This window comes from Lycorma delicatula, chromosome 2 (genome assembly GCF_047948215.1).
Source record: "Lycorma delicatula isolate Av1 chromosome 2, ASM4794821v1, whole genome shotgun sequence".
NCBI classification, from domain to species: domain Eukaryota; kingdom Metazoa; phylum Arthropoda; class Insecta; order Hemiptera; family Fulgoridae; genus Lycorma; species Lycorma delicatula.
The window spans coordinates 77,209,578-77,228,018 of NC_134456.1; the positions used below are offsets into that span (position 1 = coordinate 77,209,578).

At 30.9% G+C, this 18,441-nt stretch overlaps 1 protein-coding gene across 1 annotated transcript in view; it reads right to left on the minus strand.

Annotated features, from left to right (window-relative positions):
• Window positions 1–18,441, minus strand: part of LOC142318914 (limbic system-associated membrane protein-like) — a 1,021,193-nt gene that overhangs the window by 107,560 nt on the left and 895,192 nt on the right. Inside the window, exon 5 of the mRNA XM_075355580.1 lies at window positions 7,496–7,593. Coding sequence (XP_075211695.1) covers window positions 7,496–7,593 — 98 coding nt within the window. The remainder of the gene's footprint in view (window positions 1–7,495; window positions 7,594–18,441) is intronic.

The window sequence follows — 18,441 nt, forward strand, 5'->3', positions numbered from 1 at the left end:
TGTTAAAATGTGAGATTAACGACGTTTGCACTTTAATTAATAAAGTGCGACCCTAAGTAATAGTGCGACCCTAAGGTCGCACTATTACTAATAACAATTAAACTTCTCTAAATAAAATTATCATCATTATTATTGTAGGTAATTACCAAAAATATGGAAAATATAATTTATTTACGTTAAAGAAACGAAAGATTTTTAGTTTCTCATTTGGCGTTGATGAAGCACGTTGGAATTGGAGAACTGTTCCATATTCCTACTTGATTTCCATGTATATATGAGTAGAACATGTCTATCTTATGTTCATTGAATAGTACACTAATTAGGTAATGTACTATTAGTAATTAGCATTACCATAATTAATATGTTAATTAAACAATATTATTATTAATTTTATTATAATTATAAAAATGAAATATAATCTAATAAGGAAAATTAAAAAAGTAATTGTTGTAATTTTTTAGACTGTGTAAAAAATCTCGGAATTCAAAACTGTTTTTTTAACATAGAAATTCCTTTCGTTTCCCGACTGCCCAAAAAGGAATGTAATGTATTTAGGGTGTATGTATGTTTGTTCCATCGTAGCAGCTCAACGAATGAACCGATTTAGATGTATTACTCCGTGTTGGAATCCTTACTTTACGTAGTACCATAGGCTGTATACACTCGTGTAAGTGTGTGTGTGTGTGTATGTGTGTATTTATATATTTTTTTAACTATAATAATGTACTAATTTATATTATTTATATAAATGATTAAATAAATTTAAAAAAATTGAAAGAAAATTATGTACAAATGATATATACAAAATTGTCACTCTCACGTTCTTTAATTATCCTATATTAAAGGGCCATGTTTGTCACCCACACGCCTAATGTGCCCAGAAAGCGCTCATTTAAAAATAAAATGCGAATTTCAAAAACCGTGCCCAGATTGTGCTCAAAAGTCATCCTATTTTTATTTGTTTATATTTTTTTGTAGTCGTGTTTTTTAATTTTTAATAAATTTACCTCTTGTTTCTTTCGAATAAATCTTTTTATAAAAATTATTCGAGATTGCTGAATCGTTTAATTTTAATATAAACTGGTTAAAAAATAATTATGATATATTTTTTTTGTGTAAGTAATAATGAAAAATGTATAAATGAATTCTTATATCTATCAAAATTATTTTTACCGTAAGAATGTTTAAATCTTATATTTAGGATAAGAGATCTACATCAAAAGAATAAAATTAATATATATATATATATATATATATATATACATATATTACATTAATGAAATTATTCTAGTGAAAAAAAAAAAAATTATAATCTTACTCCAATCCATTGCTATTTATGAAAAATTTAATACTTCCAATAATTTCAATAAACTAGCTTTTTAATGAAGTAATTTCAATTGTCAATTAATTGTTAAACAACATTCGTAATAAAGAAAAATTTAGTCATTCGATTTTAAATAAAAGATTTAAAATTAAACGTAAGTTAATAACTAATTCGACATGATCTACTTATAGTTTGTACTATGCAAGGAATTGATTGATGTTGACAAGCCAGGAATATGGAAATGCCAGTTGACAAGTTACGGTAGAGCAAAACAGATTGGGGATGAACAAAATTTGAATGAGCGCTTTCGAGTCAACGACCTCAGTGATATAAATATATATAAATTTTTTTTTTTTTATTAAAGAATATTTACAGTATAATTTACGTCCAATATGATGGACTGTTCAATAGTAATGAAAAAAATTTCTCGGTTAATGCTATTTTACTATTATTAATTAACATTGAGAAATCAGTATGGTCACAATTTATTCATCCACAAATAAAGCTAAATCTTTTCTACCTCCGGTAGGTTTATTTCCAAACATTAATCGATTTTATATATATATATATAAAAAATAATAATATATGTAAATATATATTAATAATTATTTAATAACAATATATATATAACAATTGTTATAGTAATAAAAAACTTGTAATATTGTTATGTATATTGTTACATTTATTCAAATATAAAAAAAAATCTGATGTGGATACCACATGACTTCCTTGTACGTCTATTAAATTATATATACACTTTTTTTAAAAAAAAAAAAAAGCCCATCAAATTTTATTTCATCAATAACTTCTGATATTTTTTCATATTCTTTTTTTTCGTTATTATTAAATTATTATTTATCGAAATTTTTTTTTACAATCACAATTTAATAATTATTCATAAATCAATAGATTTAAAATAAAAATTAAAACGGTGACGAAGTCTGATTCGAACCGATGTGCCTTCGTGCCTTGTAAGATCCAATTATTTCATCAATTAAAATTTTATTTGGTTATAACTCTGGAACCAATGAAAATAAGCACCACTTGTGATATATCATTGAAAAGCTCTCAGTGAGGGCTTATTACTGCAGTTAAGGAAAAGTCCAAAATCCAAATGTTTTTCATTTTGGGCTTTTTTTGGACACTTTTGGTTCAGTCGATTGCAATCAAAAGGGGAGGTGCACAAGTAGATATTACAACAGTTCTAAATCCAAAATTTCAACATCCTACGGCTAATCGTTTTTGATTTATGCGAGATACATAGTATATAGGTACGTACGTACAGACGTCATGCCGAAACTAGTCAAAATGGATATTTCCGTTGAAATCTGAAAACCGAAATTTTACGCGATCACAAAATTTTTCGCGATCTTTTTACTTCCTTTACTTCGTACATGGAAGTAAAAAGAAACGTAAATATTTATATATTAAAGAATAAACAGCTACTAGAACAAGATCTGATAAATTTTAACATGCTCGTCCTCTAATTTTAAAGAGTTACACTAAAGTTAATTTTAAATGCTTAACAAAACTTAACAAACCGTGAATATTGTGTACTTCGAGATAACCAGAATATAAATTATTAAATAAGAAATGCTGTTGTGCTTTTATTAAAATTAAACCGTATTATTTGATTTGAATTTAGTTAAAATTAGGTAAAATATAACGGGTGACGCAAAAATCGTCAACTTATTGTAAGATGCTCTCGTGTTGGCAAATAGTTGTTATTTATGTATTAATCAATTTATTTTTATTCAAATGATCCAAAATATACGTGAATGATCCATGGATCGCTATACTTCCCAGGACCGCGGAATAATCGTGTCAGTATTTTTGAAAAACAGTGGTTCGGTGATTTTGGCTCAGCGTGAATTTCATCGTCGATTTCCTGGGTATGCGGCACCAACTGTCCAAACACCCTGACGTCTAGCCGCTCGCCTCTAAGAAACTCGCTCAACGTGGGACAGTAAGAGAAGTGGTCGGCACCATATCCTCCGCACGGCCTAGAACATTGCTGTTACGTTCCACTTTGCCGACGGGTGCTGCTACCTAGCGAGAGTTACAGTCTCCACGGGAAGCTTGGTCAGGCGATCTGATGACGTCATGTCCTACGTCATAGTGCCGCAGGGAGTGGTCATTGTGAGGTAGCGACTTATCATTCGTCGCTAGAGTCTGATCCAAGGCGGTCATGTCATACTCTTAGTCCGGATGTACTCCATTCTTTGTTCGGATGAACGTTAGCTTTAATATTTTATTTTATTTTATATTTTATATTTTTTATTTTTATATCTCAAGTTATACGTTACGACAATTCATAAAACCATTATTCAACAAGCAACAAGGCATTGTCTTCATTCATCACCTATAAACATACGGTCCAACCTCGCTGTAAAATCTACCACAACGTGTTAACGGTCTTCAGGCGAGATCAGTCATAATAATTGCTTGCAGATGTCTAAAATGACAAAGCATCATCCAAACAACGGGCCACGCAATTGGGCATCAACAGACGGTCGTTACCGCGAATCTTGGTGGAAGACTTACAGATATTATCATACAAAGTGCAAGTAACAAACCAAATATTGCCTGCAGATTACCAGCCAAATGTGCAGTTTAACCAAGCCCTCTTAAACCTCGCCCGCGAAAAAGAGAATTTTCCCTCAAAATCATCATGAGCGACGAAGCGCATTTCCACCTATACGAATATGTGAATAAGCAAACTTTTCGTTTCTGGACTACTGAGAATGATGATTAATCGTATATTTACTCTAAATAGTTTAATATTAAAAGAAAAACTATTTAAAAAAAGTCTCTTATTGAAAACAAGTTATTTAAATTTGTAAATAGTGACCATAGTAACACATCTGGGGTCAAAATGATTATAACCTTACGAAAAAGTAACTGAAGCTTGTCACTACAGAATATATTGCACGTTATCACGTAATTTACTTGTTAATCTAGTTGCTTTTGGTTATAGTTTTGATTACTTTATTTTCAGAATTTTTTCGATATAGATTATTTAAGTTTGTTGTAATTTTTTATTCGGTTTAAAATTTACAATTTTTAGTTTCCTGTCGTATATGTATTTATACTTAAAAGTTATACAGTATTAAAATATACGAAAGTACGCTAATCGGGTCAAATTTTTCTTGTCGGAGTTTTTGTAGATATTGACGTTTCATGACTCCTTCTAAACAAAACACAATATTAGCGCTTAAAAATTTTGGAAGGAAATTTTATAAAGGTATGTATGTATAAAATTTATATGTACACAATACATATATACCTAGTCATTCATACGTACATACTTGTGAAGTGTGTTGGTCTATTTTTAGCAGTACACCTTCAAACAGGATGGACCGATTTGAATAAAATCTGACAGCATGATTCTGTACGCAACTTGATGCAATTTAGTTTAGGTGAAGAGGCTAGGAAGATACGAGGGTTCTGTATCTCAAAATAATATTCAAAGGATAGGTAATTTTTCATATAATTTAATATGCCCCTTTGGTAGCTCAGGTAGTTTCTCATGGTGTTCGGTTTTGTCATGGTTTCGGTCATGGTGAACGCTAAAAAACCTTTTTATTTTAATTGTTTCTGGACTCAGTCATATTCTTGAATTAATTAGACGATTGCATTACAATTAGTATGTCATTTTTGTTATGTATTTGGCAATTTCCTGCATAAGTGGAGGTAATAAGCGTAATTTTTTGATTTATTTGTCTGTCGCCATTTTTTTATAACCTTCAGTGGAAGGAATTTTTATAAAGATTGTACTATGATTTCTGCATATGAATCATTCGTGCCATTTAATTATGTATACACTTGATAAAGGAAGTTGTGAGATTCGATCCCCGTGGATATCGTATCTAAAATTTTACTCCAAGAGTGGAATACTTCTTTTACGTAATTCTTTACTGGCATACTTAAATTCTTTAATATTACACTTAATTTTCCTCTTAAGACGTAGTCTGTCACTCTCAAAAGACTACTACTTAGGAAGAATTGTGTAACTTTCATGGCTTAACCGGGAAATTTACAATACAAATCTTTGCCAACTTTTTAAAAATTATTTTTTGGACTTATTACTTTCCCGTCTAGACAACGCTATAGCAGAGCTATAGCTCTAGAAGGAAAAGTATTGCAATCGGTCCAATTTTGGTATATGCGGTTTTCACCTGATCTTAACGTTTTGATACCTAGGAACCCAAAACACCGGATGGAAATTTTCTGGATATTAATGTTCGTAAGTACGCGCGCGCGTGTGTGTTCGGTGATGGCCTCTAAATCACTGTATCTCTCCAGAACAACTATGGACTGATGTTGACCAAACTTGGTCAGATTACTTCTATATATGGGGAATTGATGCCATTACATTTTCAACTTAAATGGTTAAGGAGGTGAGGCTGTACAGCACGTTCACCCTCAATATCTCGAGATTTCGCCTTATTAAGGACATATTTTTCTTAGGAACATTTGTTAACAATTAAAAAATAACAATATTTTAAAAATTGCACCTCTACTGCAAAAAATGCTGTTGAGAAGTCATCTGCCATGTTGTAACATCACAGCTGAGCGGTAGAATTAAGTAAATGAATAGTATTTAAAGTGTAAAAAGTAACTCGATCGCCCGGTTGACTCGGTCGTACCAACGAAATTTGTTCTCTGTAAGTTGTTAAATTATATTAGTTTAGTTAGTGCCAACCGTCGCCGCTAGTACCGCTACACCCGCGTGAATTAAATACGATATGCGCGCGCGCGCCTTACTTAGAATCATTGAATTAAATAAACAAAAAAATATTATCTACATAAATAAAAAGTAAATGTTCGTTTGTTCAAAATCTTAAACTCCGAAATTTCTTCACCGATTGCTTTGAAATCTTGACACAACGTCGCATTCAAATACGCGCGTGTTTTTATATACCCACTATTTATATACCGAAGATGTCACACCTGTGACAGGTAAAAACCAGATTTTTTTAAAAACAGTGCTATCTGTTGGATGTAAAAGCAACACACGCTATTCTAAATATTTTACGATTCCATTTCAATGTTTCTATTATTTGTGTCCGCTATAGACTATAAAACTAGTAGACCGATTTACGCGCGTGGAAAAAGGGAGAAAAGGAAAAATTGGAAATAGGGAAAAATCGAAAAAGGTAAAAAAGAAGAAGGGGAAAATGGAAAAAAGGAGAAAGGGGGAAGGAAACGGAAAGGGGAAAGGAGAAAAAAAATAAAAGTGGAAAGGGAGAAAGAGGAACGAGAAAAGGGAATATGATAAAAATGAAAATGGGGAAAAGGGAATATGGTAAAAGGGAAGATTAATTTTTGTGAAGTTCTTTAATGTTCATTTTGTTAATGTTTTATCAAAGTTTCAATTGTGTTCATTTAATCTATATATTGTATACTCAAATCTAGCAGTAGGTAAGCATTGCCGGGTCTGCTAGTATTTAAATAAAATGATAAATATTTTTAATTAAGTTGTATGTGTGTAAGCCGTGCATCAGACAAACCACAGAACGCGGTTTTAGTCGTCACGCGGCTTAGATTTTTAATAAAATTAGTGACAATGTAAAAATAGATTATCATATTTATTTTTTAATTTTTAATATTATTTAAAAAAAAAAAACCGTATTATAGACTGTATTATATGGCATACAGTTGTTTTAAATACATTTTTTACATTTTATCTTAAATCAAAAGTAGAAGTAGTCAGAAAAAACTGAGTTAAAAATTCAGTTAATGAGCGAAATTTCGAGACGATGTTTTAATTATAAATGTGAATTAAAAGAAAAAAAAAAATATTGTAATTTTATATATTGTGATTGTAACTAAATAGGTCTTGCGTACACAATGCAGATTAATTTGTATTTTAAATCTGCATTTATTTATTCATATTGTATTTTTTTTTAATATTTCTCCAAAGAGTTGTAAGGTAATAAAAACAGATATTATAAGGTAAAATTATATTTTACCTTATATTTATAAGGTAAAACATATGTTTGTTTATTTAAATTTGTTACATCGCTTACATTAATAAATACGTTTTATGTACACTGGCTGCATTATTAGCGCTTAACAGTGGTATATAGTCTTGAAATCCGTAGCTAACGGTTTCATAAAAATTAAAAATTTACTGTATTGTTTTCGTGACAGAAAACGATTACTTACGTTCGGCTGAGGCTCTCCGTGGACTGTACATACGAGTTGTGCTTCGTGTGATTCACCAGCATGTACCCAACTTCTCTCAACTTCTATTTCTGGCGGATCTGAAATAAAAAATGGAATATTATTTAGCTTACTTATTTACGGATTGTATAGATAAAAGCTTTGATGAAAGTTTAATAATATAAAAAATTCAAACAAAGAAAATTACAAGAACAATATAGTACAGAATTTTCTTACGAGTACTTTGTAAAACATCGGAATATGTTTATATATATATATATATATATATATATATATATATTCAAAGAAATTACAATGAAATTGTATACCGTACGGTAAGAGTCTCGCGGATTTTGTTTTTAACAAAATGATACTGATATCAAAAAAGGTAAGACATTATCAAAATCTGTTATTAATGTAGAATTAAAAAAAAAAAATACATGTTAAATATATGTAATAGACAAGAGATGACAACTAACTGTCGAAGCCAATCGATAACAAAAACAGCCCTTTTCAGGGCTACCATAAGTTTAGTAAGTACTACGTGTCGTCGAAGCCATTCGGCAGTAAAAATAAAAGCAGCCTAAATAGACCCAGACTTTACCCTACAGCTGACCTATTCCGGAAATTTAACGTGTTAACAATGAGATACGTCAAAAGCATTGTTTTATATATTAACAAAAATATAAACCTCTTTAATACCAGTGATTCATCATGTATTCTGAGGCCATCTAGTTTCACTTTTGTAATACCCCGAAATGACCTATCGATCTACAGAAGACATTTCATGCATATTTCTGCTAAACGAATAAATCTTATTCCTGCTAAATTTACGTATAGCAGAGTGAACAAAAAACTCCGAGTGGTTAATCACAAATAATGTGTACGAATCGCTATTCTAAACATGTTTTTGCCATCCTGTCTAAATGATACATAATTAGTTAATCTTCTAATCCAAACTTCATAACTAGAGATTGAAGTATATGCATGTGCATATTAAGCCCATTCTCACCGGTTATTGCATATTTTCCTTAAAATCTAGTGATGATGCATATTTTCGCTATAGTTTTCGGTAGGGTACCTTGTCAATAAATGAAATTTTACGTTGTAGCCGGCCAAACCTATTAGCTGCACGGCTCTTAGAACGCACTTAGCAGCCTCGGAACAATACCACCGATTGTGTATGTAAAAGTAACAAAATGTTAAATAATTGTTAATTATCGAATTTATCGATATGTTATTCAACTACTTACTAATTGCATGCTGATTTTGAAATAAAAAAACTAAAAGTCACTATTTTTTTTTAAAGTTGCATTTTTTTATACTTTTCATGCATATTTTAAGCATTTTTTATTGATATTTGCATTCATATTTCAAGCTTTTTATGTTGCATATAATCCGGTCTCTATTCATAACGTTCTGGTTTTTTTTATATAAAGTCCTATAACAGAGCTATCAAAATTAAGGAAGGCAAACTTTTTAAGGATAAATTTATAATAATAATTATAGTCATAATATTAATACTAAGATTATTTACGTTATTTTGTATTAATTTATATTGTTACAAAATAATACAAATATTACAATAGTCATTTTACTCCAATCTATACAATATACTAAGTACAAAAGTGTACAACAATATGAATATTATTTACATTATCTTCATATTCTTGTATTTCCTTGATTTTACAAAACCTAGAACGTCGAATTTTAAAGCGGTATGGGTGTTCGTTGGTTATGTTTAATTTTTTTTATTCTTTCGTCTTTTTTCTCAGATAATTAGTTCAAATTTTAATTGATCTCAATCATTAACAATTAATTTTTTTTATAAGAACTTTCATTTATTAATGTAGGTCTATTTAGTTATTATTATTTATTTTAAAAATAGTTTTAATTGTTTAATTCCCTTTTTAGAAATATTATATAAAGTGGCTCATTCCTGCGCACAGGTTATCCTTGCAGGCATTATTTTCTGATTATATATTATAACTCTTATTTTTAAATTATATTTTGTACAAGGGAAATAAAGGTTCATTCATTCATTCAATATCCAAATTATATTAGGCTACATTATTTTGATATTTTTAACGTTCGCTCCGGACCACTCTCTAAACGAATCAGTTGTAAAATAGCAGACATTTAAAATGATGGAAATTTTTTTTCCAATTTTTAGTATTCTGTTGCATGCAATTGAAGTTTTTAATATAAATTAGATAAATTTAAACGTTTCATTTTTCTTTTTCAAGATTCAAGACTTGAATTTAATTTGTTTGAAGACCATAAAAAGTAGACGGCTCTTTTTATATAGACCATCACTTAGTTTGGAAAAAGTTCCTTCTTATTTTATAATTTCAAAAATATGCATTAAGTTTTTTTAATGATTGATTTACCTCGTAAGCTTGGAACTTGTGTGTAGGAAAATGGAATCGTAATTTTGTAACGTATAAAAAATGCCACGGCTGACCAGGATTTGAATTTATGAAAAGTTGAGACGCTATCGCTTCGTTATGGAAGTCGGCGAAGTAACAATCTACATTACCTATGTAGAATACTAATTAGGAGATATAATAAATATATTTAACAAAGCGAGCAAAGTAAGAAATGTCCTCTCCAAAGTACCATAAAATAAACTAGTTTTCAAAAACTGAACAAAGATAATGGAAACGAGTTATTGAATCTAAATTTGTGTATCGTCGCTCACTATTTAAAATAGACATACGTGGCATCTAACTTAAATGAGTCGGCTACGCTTAATGCGTACATTATTTCGAGATCTGTAGTTTGGGAATACTTTACTTATAAAATTAGATACTTCGTTGATACAGGAGAAACAATAAGGTTTCTTTTAATATTTAATCTAAGATGCACTTTTTATCGTGTAAATAGGTAATGCAAAAAATCTAATTTAATTTTTTATGCAGTTAAGGGGGAAATTTGTTTGAAGTTTGAATACCACATACTCTAAGCGAAACTGGTTATTTTTTATGGTTCACAGGCTTAGTGTATGACTTTAGTGTATTTACCAAAAAAATTTCAACTGACAAAAAAACCAATAAAAACATTTTAATAACTTTTGGAGGATACAATTGGTTTTGAGATCTGAAACTAGATATTTACCCCTTTCTTTCTTTTTTCTGTTTAGCATCCGAGAATTACCGTTTAGGTACTACTTCAGATGATGAGTGAGGATGATATATATATTAGTGTAAATGAAGTGTGGTCTAGTACAGTCTCAGTTCGACCATTCCTGAGATGTGTGGTTAATTGAAACCCAACTGCTAAAGAACACCGGCATCCATGATCTACTATTCAAATCCGTATTAAAGTAACCTTCACTAGAACTTAAACGCTGGAATTCTCGACTTCCAAATCAGCTGATTTGGGAAAACGCGTTCACCACTAGACCAACCCGATGGGTTTAGATATTTACCCCTAGTTGAGCTAAACATGCTTTAGGTAGATTTCATCAAGAAAGCTACCTATTGTAATTGGTACCATGATTGGACTTCTGGAAAATTTCGACCTATCTTTCCGTTTCACATCCCCCAGACCCCAAAACCACTGTCATTTCAAAAGTTTATATATACATTTATATATATACACACGACTGTATATGTATATCTATATATTTCACTTTCTTGTGGACACGATAACTGCCGTAATTTTCCGCCAATCACATTCGAATTGATACATAAACTTTAACGACCCAAAATCTCGGTCGAGTTCGTTAATGAGAAAAATCGGACCATAATGTAGAAATGGGGGTACCTTTTCGAAAAAACAAAATATCGGCTATAAATAACTTTCTTATTAAGTAAAATATCCATTTCATTTAAAGTTCCTACTATTCTTTGAATAAGGGCCTAAAACTTATATAAGTAAAATCTTTTGATATCACCATCCATTGGCCCAGATGGGTGGAAAAAATTGGGTTTCGAAGACAAAAAATATCATACCTCCCTTAATAAACACAGTATCGAATCGATTTAAATTGTTCGTTAGTCCTCTAGTTATAAACTAAAACTTTTGTGTGAAGCAATTTTTGATATGACCAACCCTTACGGTAAGGGATGACCAAAAATGTTGCTGGAATTGCAAGATGGGGTTTCTCGTTTGCTAATCATGTGAACATTTTTTCACATGCAACCATTGTTGTATTGAGTAAATTTGAAATTTTTCTTAACTTTAAATCGGAAATATTTTTTATCCCCAACTTAGCACCGATGAAATTTACCTCCGCCTTCCTGCTTGCCGAAAGGGATTTTTTTTGTTGTAATTTAGAACATTACATTTCAAGGGTTAAAATTAAACAAATTATTTGTTCTTATTGGTTATATACGACACAAATAATATTACTATGATTATTATTCTCTATTAACTCATTTTAGTGATATTATACGATAACTTAATTCACGGCAATTATTTTAGATAAATATATATATGTAGTCGTTGTATATAATAGTAATAATAATATGAATAATAATAAAATACAGAAAAATTAAATTATTAAATGCCGCTACAACATCGGGGAAGGAGTCAAAATTTTAAATGGAAGTGGTGGAATTGTGACTCATTATTTATAAAAAATCTGAAAATAAAAATTTTATCGTAAAAAGCTTTGGCTTGCGCAATCCTAATCAAAATGACGGCCATTTAATATTTTCATAGTTACAATCCAAAATGATGTACACCTCATTAGTGGTTTTATACAAAAAATAGATTTTTTTTTGAGATAGCAGGATTTGTTAACTTTTTTTTTTAGCGTTTCCCTGTTTAAGTAGTACTGCAGACCACTTAGGAGAATTTCCTAAATTTTATTTTTCTGTTTAACTCTTGAAAAGTTATTGAAGTGTTGTTCATAATCATTTCTTGTGATCAGATAGAAAAAAGCTAAACAAAGGAGATGCACAAGATGGCTGTAGTATAAAGTAGTCGAAAAGTTCTCAGCCTGTTATTCATGAACTTTCTTTTCACTGTACAAGATATAAGGTGAAAGATTCTTTAAGTGTATCCATTAGTAGCAGGAAGAGTGGAGGTTGTTAACTTCATTTTCTCAGTAGTTAATATTTTTACATCCCTGATTGAAATTTATAAATTATCCACCTTTTATTTTTAGATTAAAAAAAAATCAAAGTATAACGACTTTTAAAAAATTATATAGCAAATTTTAAATTAAAAGATAAATGAAATGTGTGGCTAATTTCAAATTAGCTACAAATTTATTAAAAAAAAAATATATTTTCTTTTGATCTGATTTTTCCTATAAAAAAAAATAATGCATTCAATTCTACTAGAGACGTATTTTTTATTTTTTTTTATTTTTTACGCTGAAAAATCTGTATAATAAAATACTTGTATTAAAAAAAATCAATAAAAGACTTGCACGTTCTTATATTAAAAAATTCCTAATTTTACGTATTCTCCGTTTTAATAGTATAAAAATAAATAATCCTGAATATTAAGGCGAGTACTTTTTTATAATGTATCTACGGTATTTTTAATATTTGTGCTACATCTATATATAAGTAACAAACAATTTTCCATTGTTTTATTTAATTTCAGAAATGGTAAAAAAAAGTAATTTATACAATTATTTATAAATTTACCCTATTAAAAATATCTGTGTAACAGTTTATATACGTTATAATAAACAAGAAATAGTTGGAAAATTTAAAATAATTTTATTCTGCAGCTAGAATGCAATTTACTAGATTATTAATTAATATTATTTGCAAAAAAGTGTTTCGCTCTTCCTTACTTTTTACACGACTCCCCAAAAAGGAATGTAATGTATTTACGGTGTATGTATGTTTGTTCCAACTTAGCTCGATTTAGATGTGTGATCTCACTTTGGAATCCTTACGTTACCGGGATCGTCATAAGCTTACGAATATACAGAGTGATTTTTTAGTCTTGTTACCCAATTTTTAATGTCTGGTAATTTTTTTCTAAGAAAGGGAAATTTTGTTTTGTGACACGAAGTTAGTAGCGCTACTCAACCGGTATAGATACGGCAGTGTGAGTTGATTCTCCTTGAGCTGTGTAAACTTTTGTGCCGTTTCCGGTTGTGTTACGAACAGAATGTCTTTTACGGTAGAACAAGGAGTTTTCATTCTTGAACAATATTTTGCTACGAAATCGTACGCGAGTGTAAAAGAATCATTTCAAATTAAATTTGTGGGTGTTCCTCCGCCAGAAAAAATGTCAATTTCTAAGCTAGCAAACCGATTTCGAGAGACAGGTAGTGTTTGCGACAGAAAACGTAGTGGTCGACCAACTCGCTTGATGACGTTTTAGAGAATGTGAAAACATGATTGCTCAATTCTCCACGGAAAAGTTTACGAAAACTTTCCACGCAAGTCCGTTTGTCATATTCGCGTGTTCAGAAAGCTGTTAAAAAATTGAAATTGTATCCCTATCGCGTACGATTAGTCCAAGAGCTTCAGCCACCAGATTTAAACTAGCGATTGCCGTTGGTTTAGGTCTCTCGTAAATGATAACGGAATCCAATTTTTAAACAGTGCTCTTTAGCGATTAAGCTTGGATCCATCTCGATGGTTATGTGAACAGTCAAAACTGTTAAATTTGGGCGGTTGAAAATCCTAACGCTTTACAAGACAAATCTTTGCATCCTGATAAAAATTGGTGTGTGGTGTGCGATATCTCGTCATCGTATAGTCGGACCCATATTCTTCGAACAGACAGTAAATGGTGAAGCATAAAGGAATATTGTACGCCAATTTGTGTCCCTCCTGGAACCTCAAGAACGGTATTGCTGGTTTCAGCAAGACGGCGCTACATGCCACACGTCTCGAGAAACCATGGATTTCTGCAAGAGTTCTTTGATGATCGAATAATAAGTAAGGGCTTATGGCCTCCAAGGTCCCCAGAACTCACATCTCCTGACTACTTTTTTGTGGAGCTATATTATGTCCGAGGCCTTCAAAAACAATCCTCATACTATTGATGAACTTAAAGTTAATATTACAGACTTAATCACGAATATTTCCAATGCAACTCTTAAAAAGGTTTCTGCTTATATGCTGAAAAGAGTCCGTGCGTGTGTAACCGCAAGGGGTGGGCATTTTGAGCATATTCTTTAATAATTATGTAATAGCTTTCTATTAATCTCTTTTGTAAGTAACAAATACATTTTTTTATTCTACCTAAATTTCCCTTTCTTAAATTACATTTAAAATTGGGTAACAGGACTAAAAAATCACTCTGTGTGTGTGTGTGTGTATATATATATAAGTGTTCATTTTAATTACCCTCAGGCGATTTTTTCGTAAACTACGCACAATACAAAAACAATACCCAAACAAAAGTTATTCAGATTGGAGGGGATATCTCATGGTGACATAGAATTTGACCTTGAACTTTACCTTGTCCTTATTTCAAGATTAACACGATTTTTTTTAAATGGAATGACCAATTTTTGTCCACACCGATGAAAAAAGCAGAAAATTTTACATTTGAATATGTAGCATCAAAAGAGTCACACATAATCTTGGATATTTTTTTGAAAGTCATAGGTTAACCATCAGTTACCTATACCATCGCCTGGGGTTGAAAAAATGGGGTTTCGAAGACAAAAAAATCATACCTCCCTAAATAGGCACAGTATCGAATCGGTTTAAAGTGGTCGTTAGTCCTCTAAACATTACCTAAAACGTTTGTCTGAAACAAGTTTTGATATGACAAACCCTTACGGCAAGGGATGACCAAAATATTGTTGGAATTGTAAGAAGTTGGTGGCTTGTTGTATGCTAAACATGTGAAACTTTTTTCACATGCAACCATTGTCGTATTGAGTAAATTGAAGTTTTTCTTTACTATAAGGTGGAAATATTTTTTATCGCCTACTTAGCACCGGTGAAATCTGCCTCCGCCTTCCGGCGTGCCGAAGGAATTTTTTTTGACAGTCTTTTTTTTAAATTTTTAATCTTTATTTCTTGTTAAGAAAATTCTTGAATTTATTACTTTCAGAACTAGACGAAGGGGAGGGGATCTACTAAAATTTGACGAAATCTTAAGTGCGACGGGATAGATCTAAAACTGATAATTTTTACTTATGTAATTAATAAGCTAACCCTGATGTTTCGTTTTTTAACGCAAGAGCTGTTATTGAAAATATGCATAATATTAACATTAAATATTAACATGAATAATATTTTTAACCGATGAGTACCTGAATAATGATAATTAAAAAACTTTTTCTACGAAAGATGTTTTGATATTTATCTATTAGCTTCTCAAATGTTATTTCTTCTGGTTGTTATATTAGTTTTTAAAATTTATAATTTTGAATAAAAAATAAATTTTATTTTTACTTGAAACTGTTAATTAATAAATGATTTATGTACTGATTTTTATTTTATTGTATAAATTCTTATATTTAAAACAATTTTTTACATTTCTTATTCTTACGTATTAGTTTGAAAAAATTATTTATTTATTTAATTTAATATAAGCTTAGATTACATAAGTTTGGTATAATTACCAGTAGAACAAAAACATTTGTTTTATTTAATAAACAGCATGCGCCTTTCGGTGGAAAACAAAATTCTGTTTTAGTTATAAATATTTATGTCCGACGTCGACTATAGGGTCAAGCCGCAGAGCTTTCTAACTCGGAGAGCTCTGTTGAAATTTAAATTAACGTGTCAAACATAAATGTAGAAACATACTTGTCAGTCCAAGTGGTTTCCTTCTACTCTTACTGCATTTTTTATTATTTCCAACTTTTTTATTTTGTCGAAATCGCATATACTTGATGGTAGTAATTGCTGAGATGCTTGTATAATATACCATTCGAATTTTTTATTTAATATATATCTTTTTAATTCCCGATTATCTGTCATAAACAGCAGGCTTCAATACATCAATATTTGAATATTATAAAAAAATATATAAATAGTTTTTTTGTGACGTAATCTAATTTCACTAATTTTACATATATCTTATAGAACTAACATAATCCCCTACTTTAATTAACAAATAAAATGCAAAAATTATACAAATCACTTTCCTAACAAATAAATTAATGTTTTCAGTATTTTTCCTGTTTTTTGGAATCATTTTCAAAACGCAGAAAAAACAATCATTCAATTAAATAAATTTACAATCAAGGACTGTGACGGTGGAACAAAACTTCAAATTTCTGTAGTTTACGCTGCATACAGTCAATCGATATGCAAATTATTTTCAAAGCGAGATAAGATAAGAATATTAATATACTTGGCTTGTTATATGTTATTACGATGATCATACTGTTACGGATTTTTTCAAACATATCATTCTAATATTAAGTATTAAAATATTAGAAATAAATTGTAAATATCTATCTGATTATGAAGGTTTTTTCTGTTTAGCCTCCGGAACCACCGCCAGGATTGCTTCAGAGGATGAATGAGGATGATATATATGAGTGTAAATGAAGTGTAGTCTTGTACACTCTCAGGTCGACCATTTCTGAGACGTGTGGTTAATTGAATCCCAACCACCAAAGAACAACGGTATCCACGATCTAGTATTCAAATCCGTATAAAAGTAACTGCCATTACTAGGATTTGAGCCTTTGAACTCTCGACCTCGAAATCAGCTGATTTTCGTACACGTGTTCACCACTAGAACATCCCGGTGGGTTCTGATTACGGAGGTTTCTTTTTCCTGTTTAGTCTCCGGGATTTACCGTGCAGGTATTACTTCAGAGGATGATATGTATGACTGTAAATGAAGTGTAGTCTTGAACAGTCTCAGTTCGACGTTCCTGAGATGTGTAGTTAATTGAAACCCAACCACCAAAGAACACCGGTATCCACGATCTAGTAGTATTCAAATACGTATAAAAGAACTGACTACGAAGACTTGAACGCTGGAACTCTCGACTTCTGAATCTGCTGATTTGGCAAGACGCGTTCACCTCTAGACCAACCCGGTGGATTGATTATGTAGTTTTTTATCCTTTTCTAAATACGTCCAAGGCGACCAGCCCACGCTAAAAAGCTAAACATAGTCGCCTCAGTGTGTCGTGGCAGCGAAGTCTGCCCTCCCTAGCTCGTCCGCACTCGTACATCCCATCGGGGTCTCCCATGCCTCCTAGAAAACATACTAACCACCTCTTCCAGTGATCAGAATGTTCCTCCGCAGGGGAGCTACCCCCTGTCCCTATCCTACCTGATCCAGACACGCATTTTGCGCGCCCTTCACAGTTACGCATCCCTGATTATGGAGGTTAATTTCCATAAACTTAACGATTGTAGCTGACCTGATAAGCGACAAATGTCACTCCCAAAAATAATACAGTTATTTTCAAGAATAACAAGCAGCTCAAACAAATTTTAACAAGAAAATGAGGAGTAAAGTGGTTTTCCATGAAAACAGCTTATCAACAGCTAATATGCTATAAATGTTAAGCCCTAAAAGTAAACATCCTCTATCTACTCTAGACCGGTTGTATAGTAGTCATTGTTATATTATGAGATAGCTTCTTGTACTTCAGGTGGTTTACATGAGTCATAGCTATAAAAATACTAGAATAAATAATGTAAACCAACAAATTACCTTTCCCCTTTTGTCAAAAAGAAAAGGAATATACATTGTCTCGATTCAGCATTGTATGTAATCTTATTACAAAATATTTTAAATTTAGCATCATCATTACATTTATTAATAATCTTTTATGGTAGGAACTGAAATAAGGAGGGGAATGAAGAAACGCATAAAACAATCCGTATTAGTGAAGACAAAGAAATATGCTCAAGAAATTTATTTTAAATAATGAGGGGGGAAGGCGAAGAGAGAAAATAAGAGCGAGAAGAGAAGGAAGCGAGTGAAAGGCACTGTGAGGTGAATTAGAGTTAACAGAAAGGATAAAAGAGAAAGTGAAAAATATAAGTGGGAGAGATTTTAAAGAAAAAGGGAAGAGAGTAAAAAAAAAAAAGGGA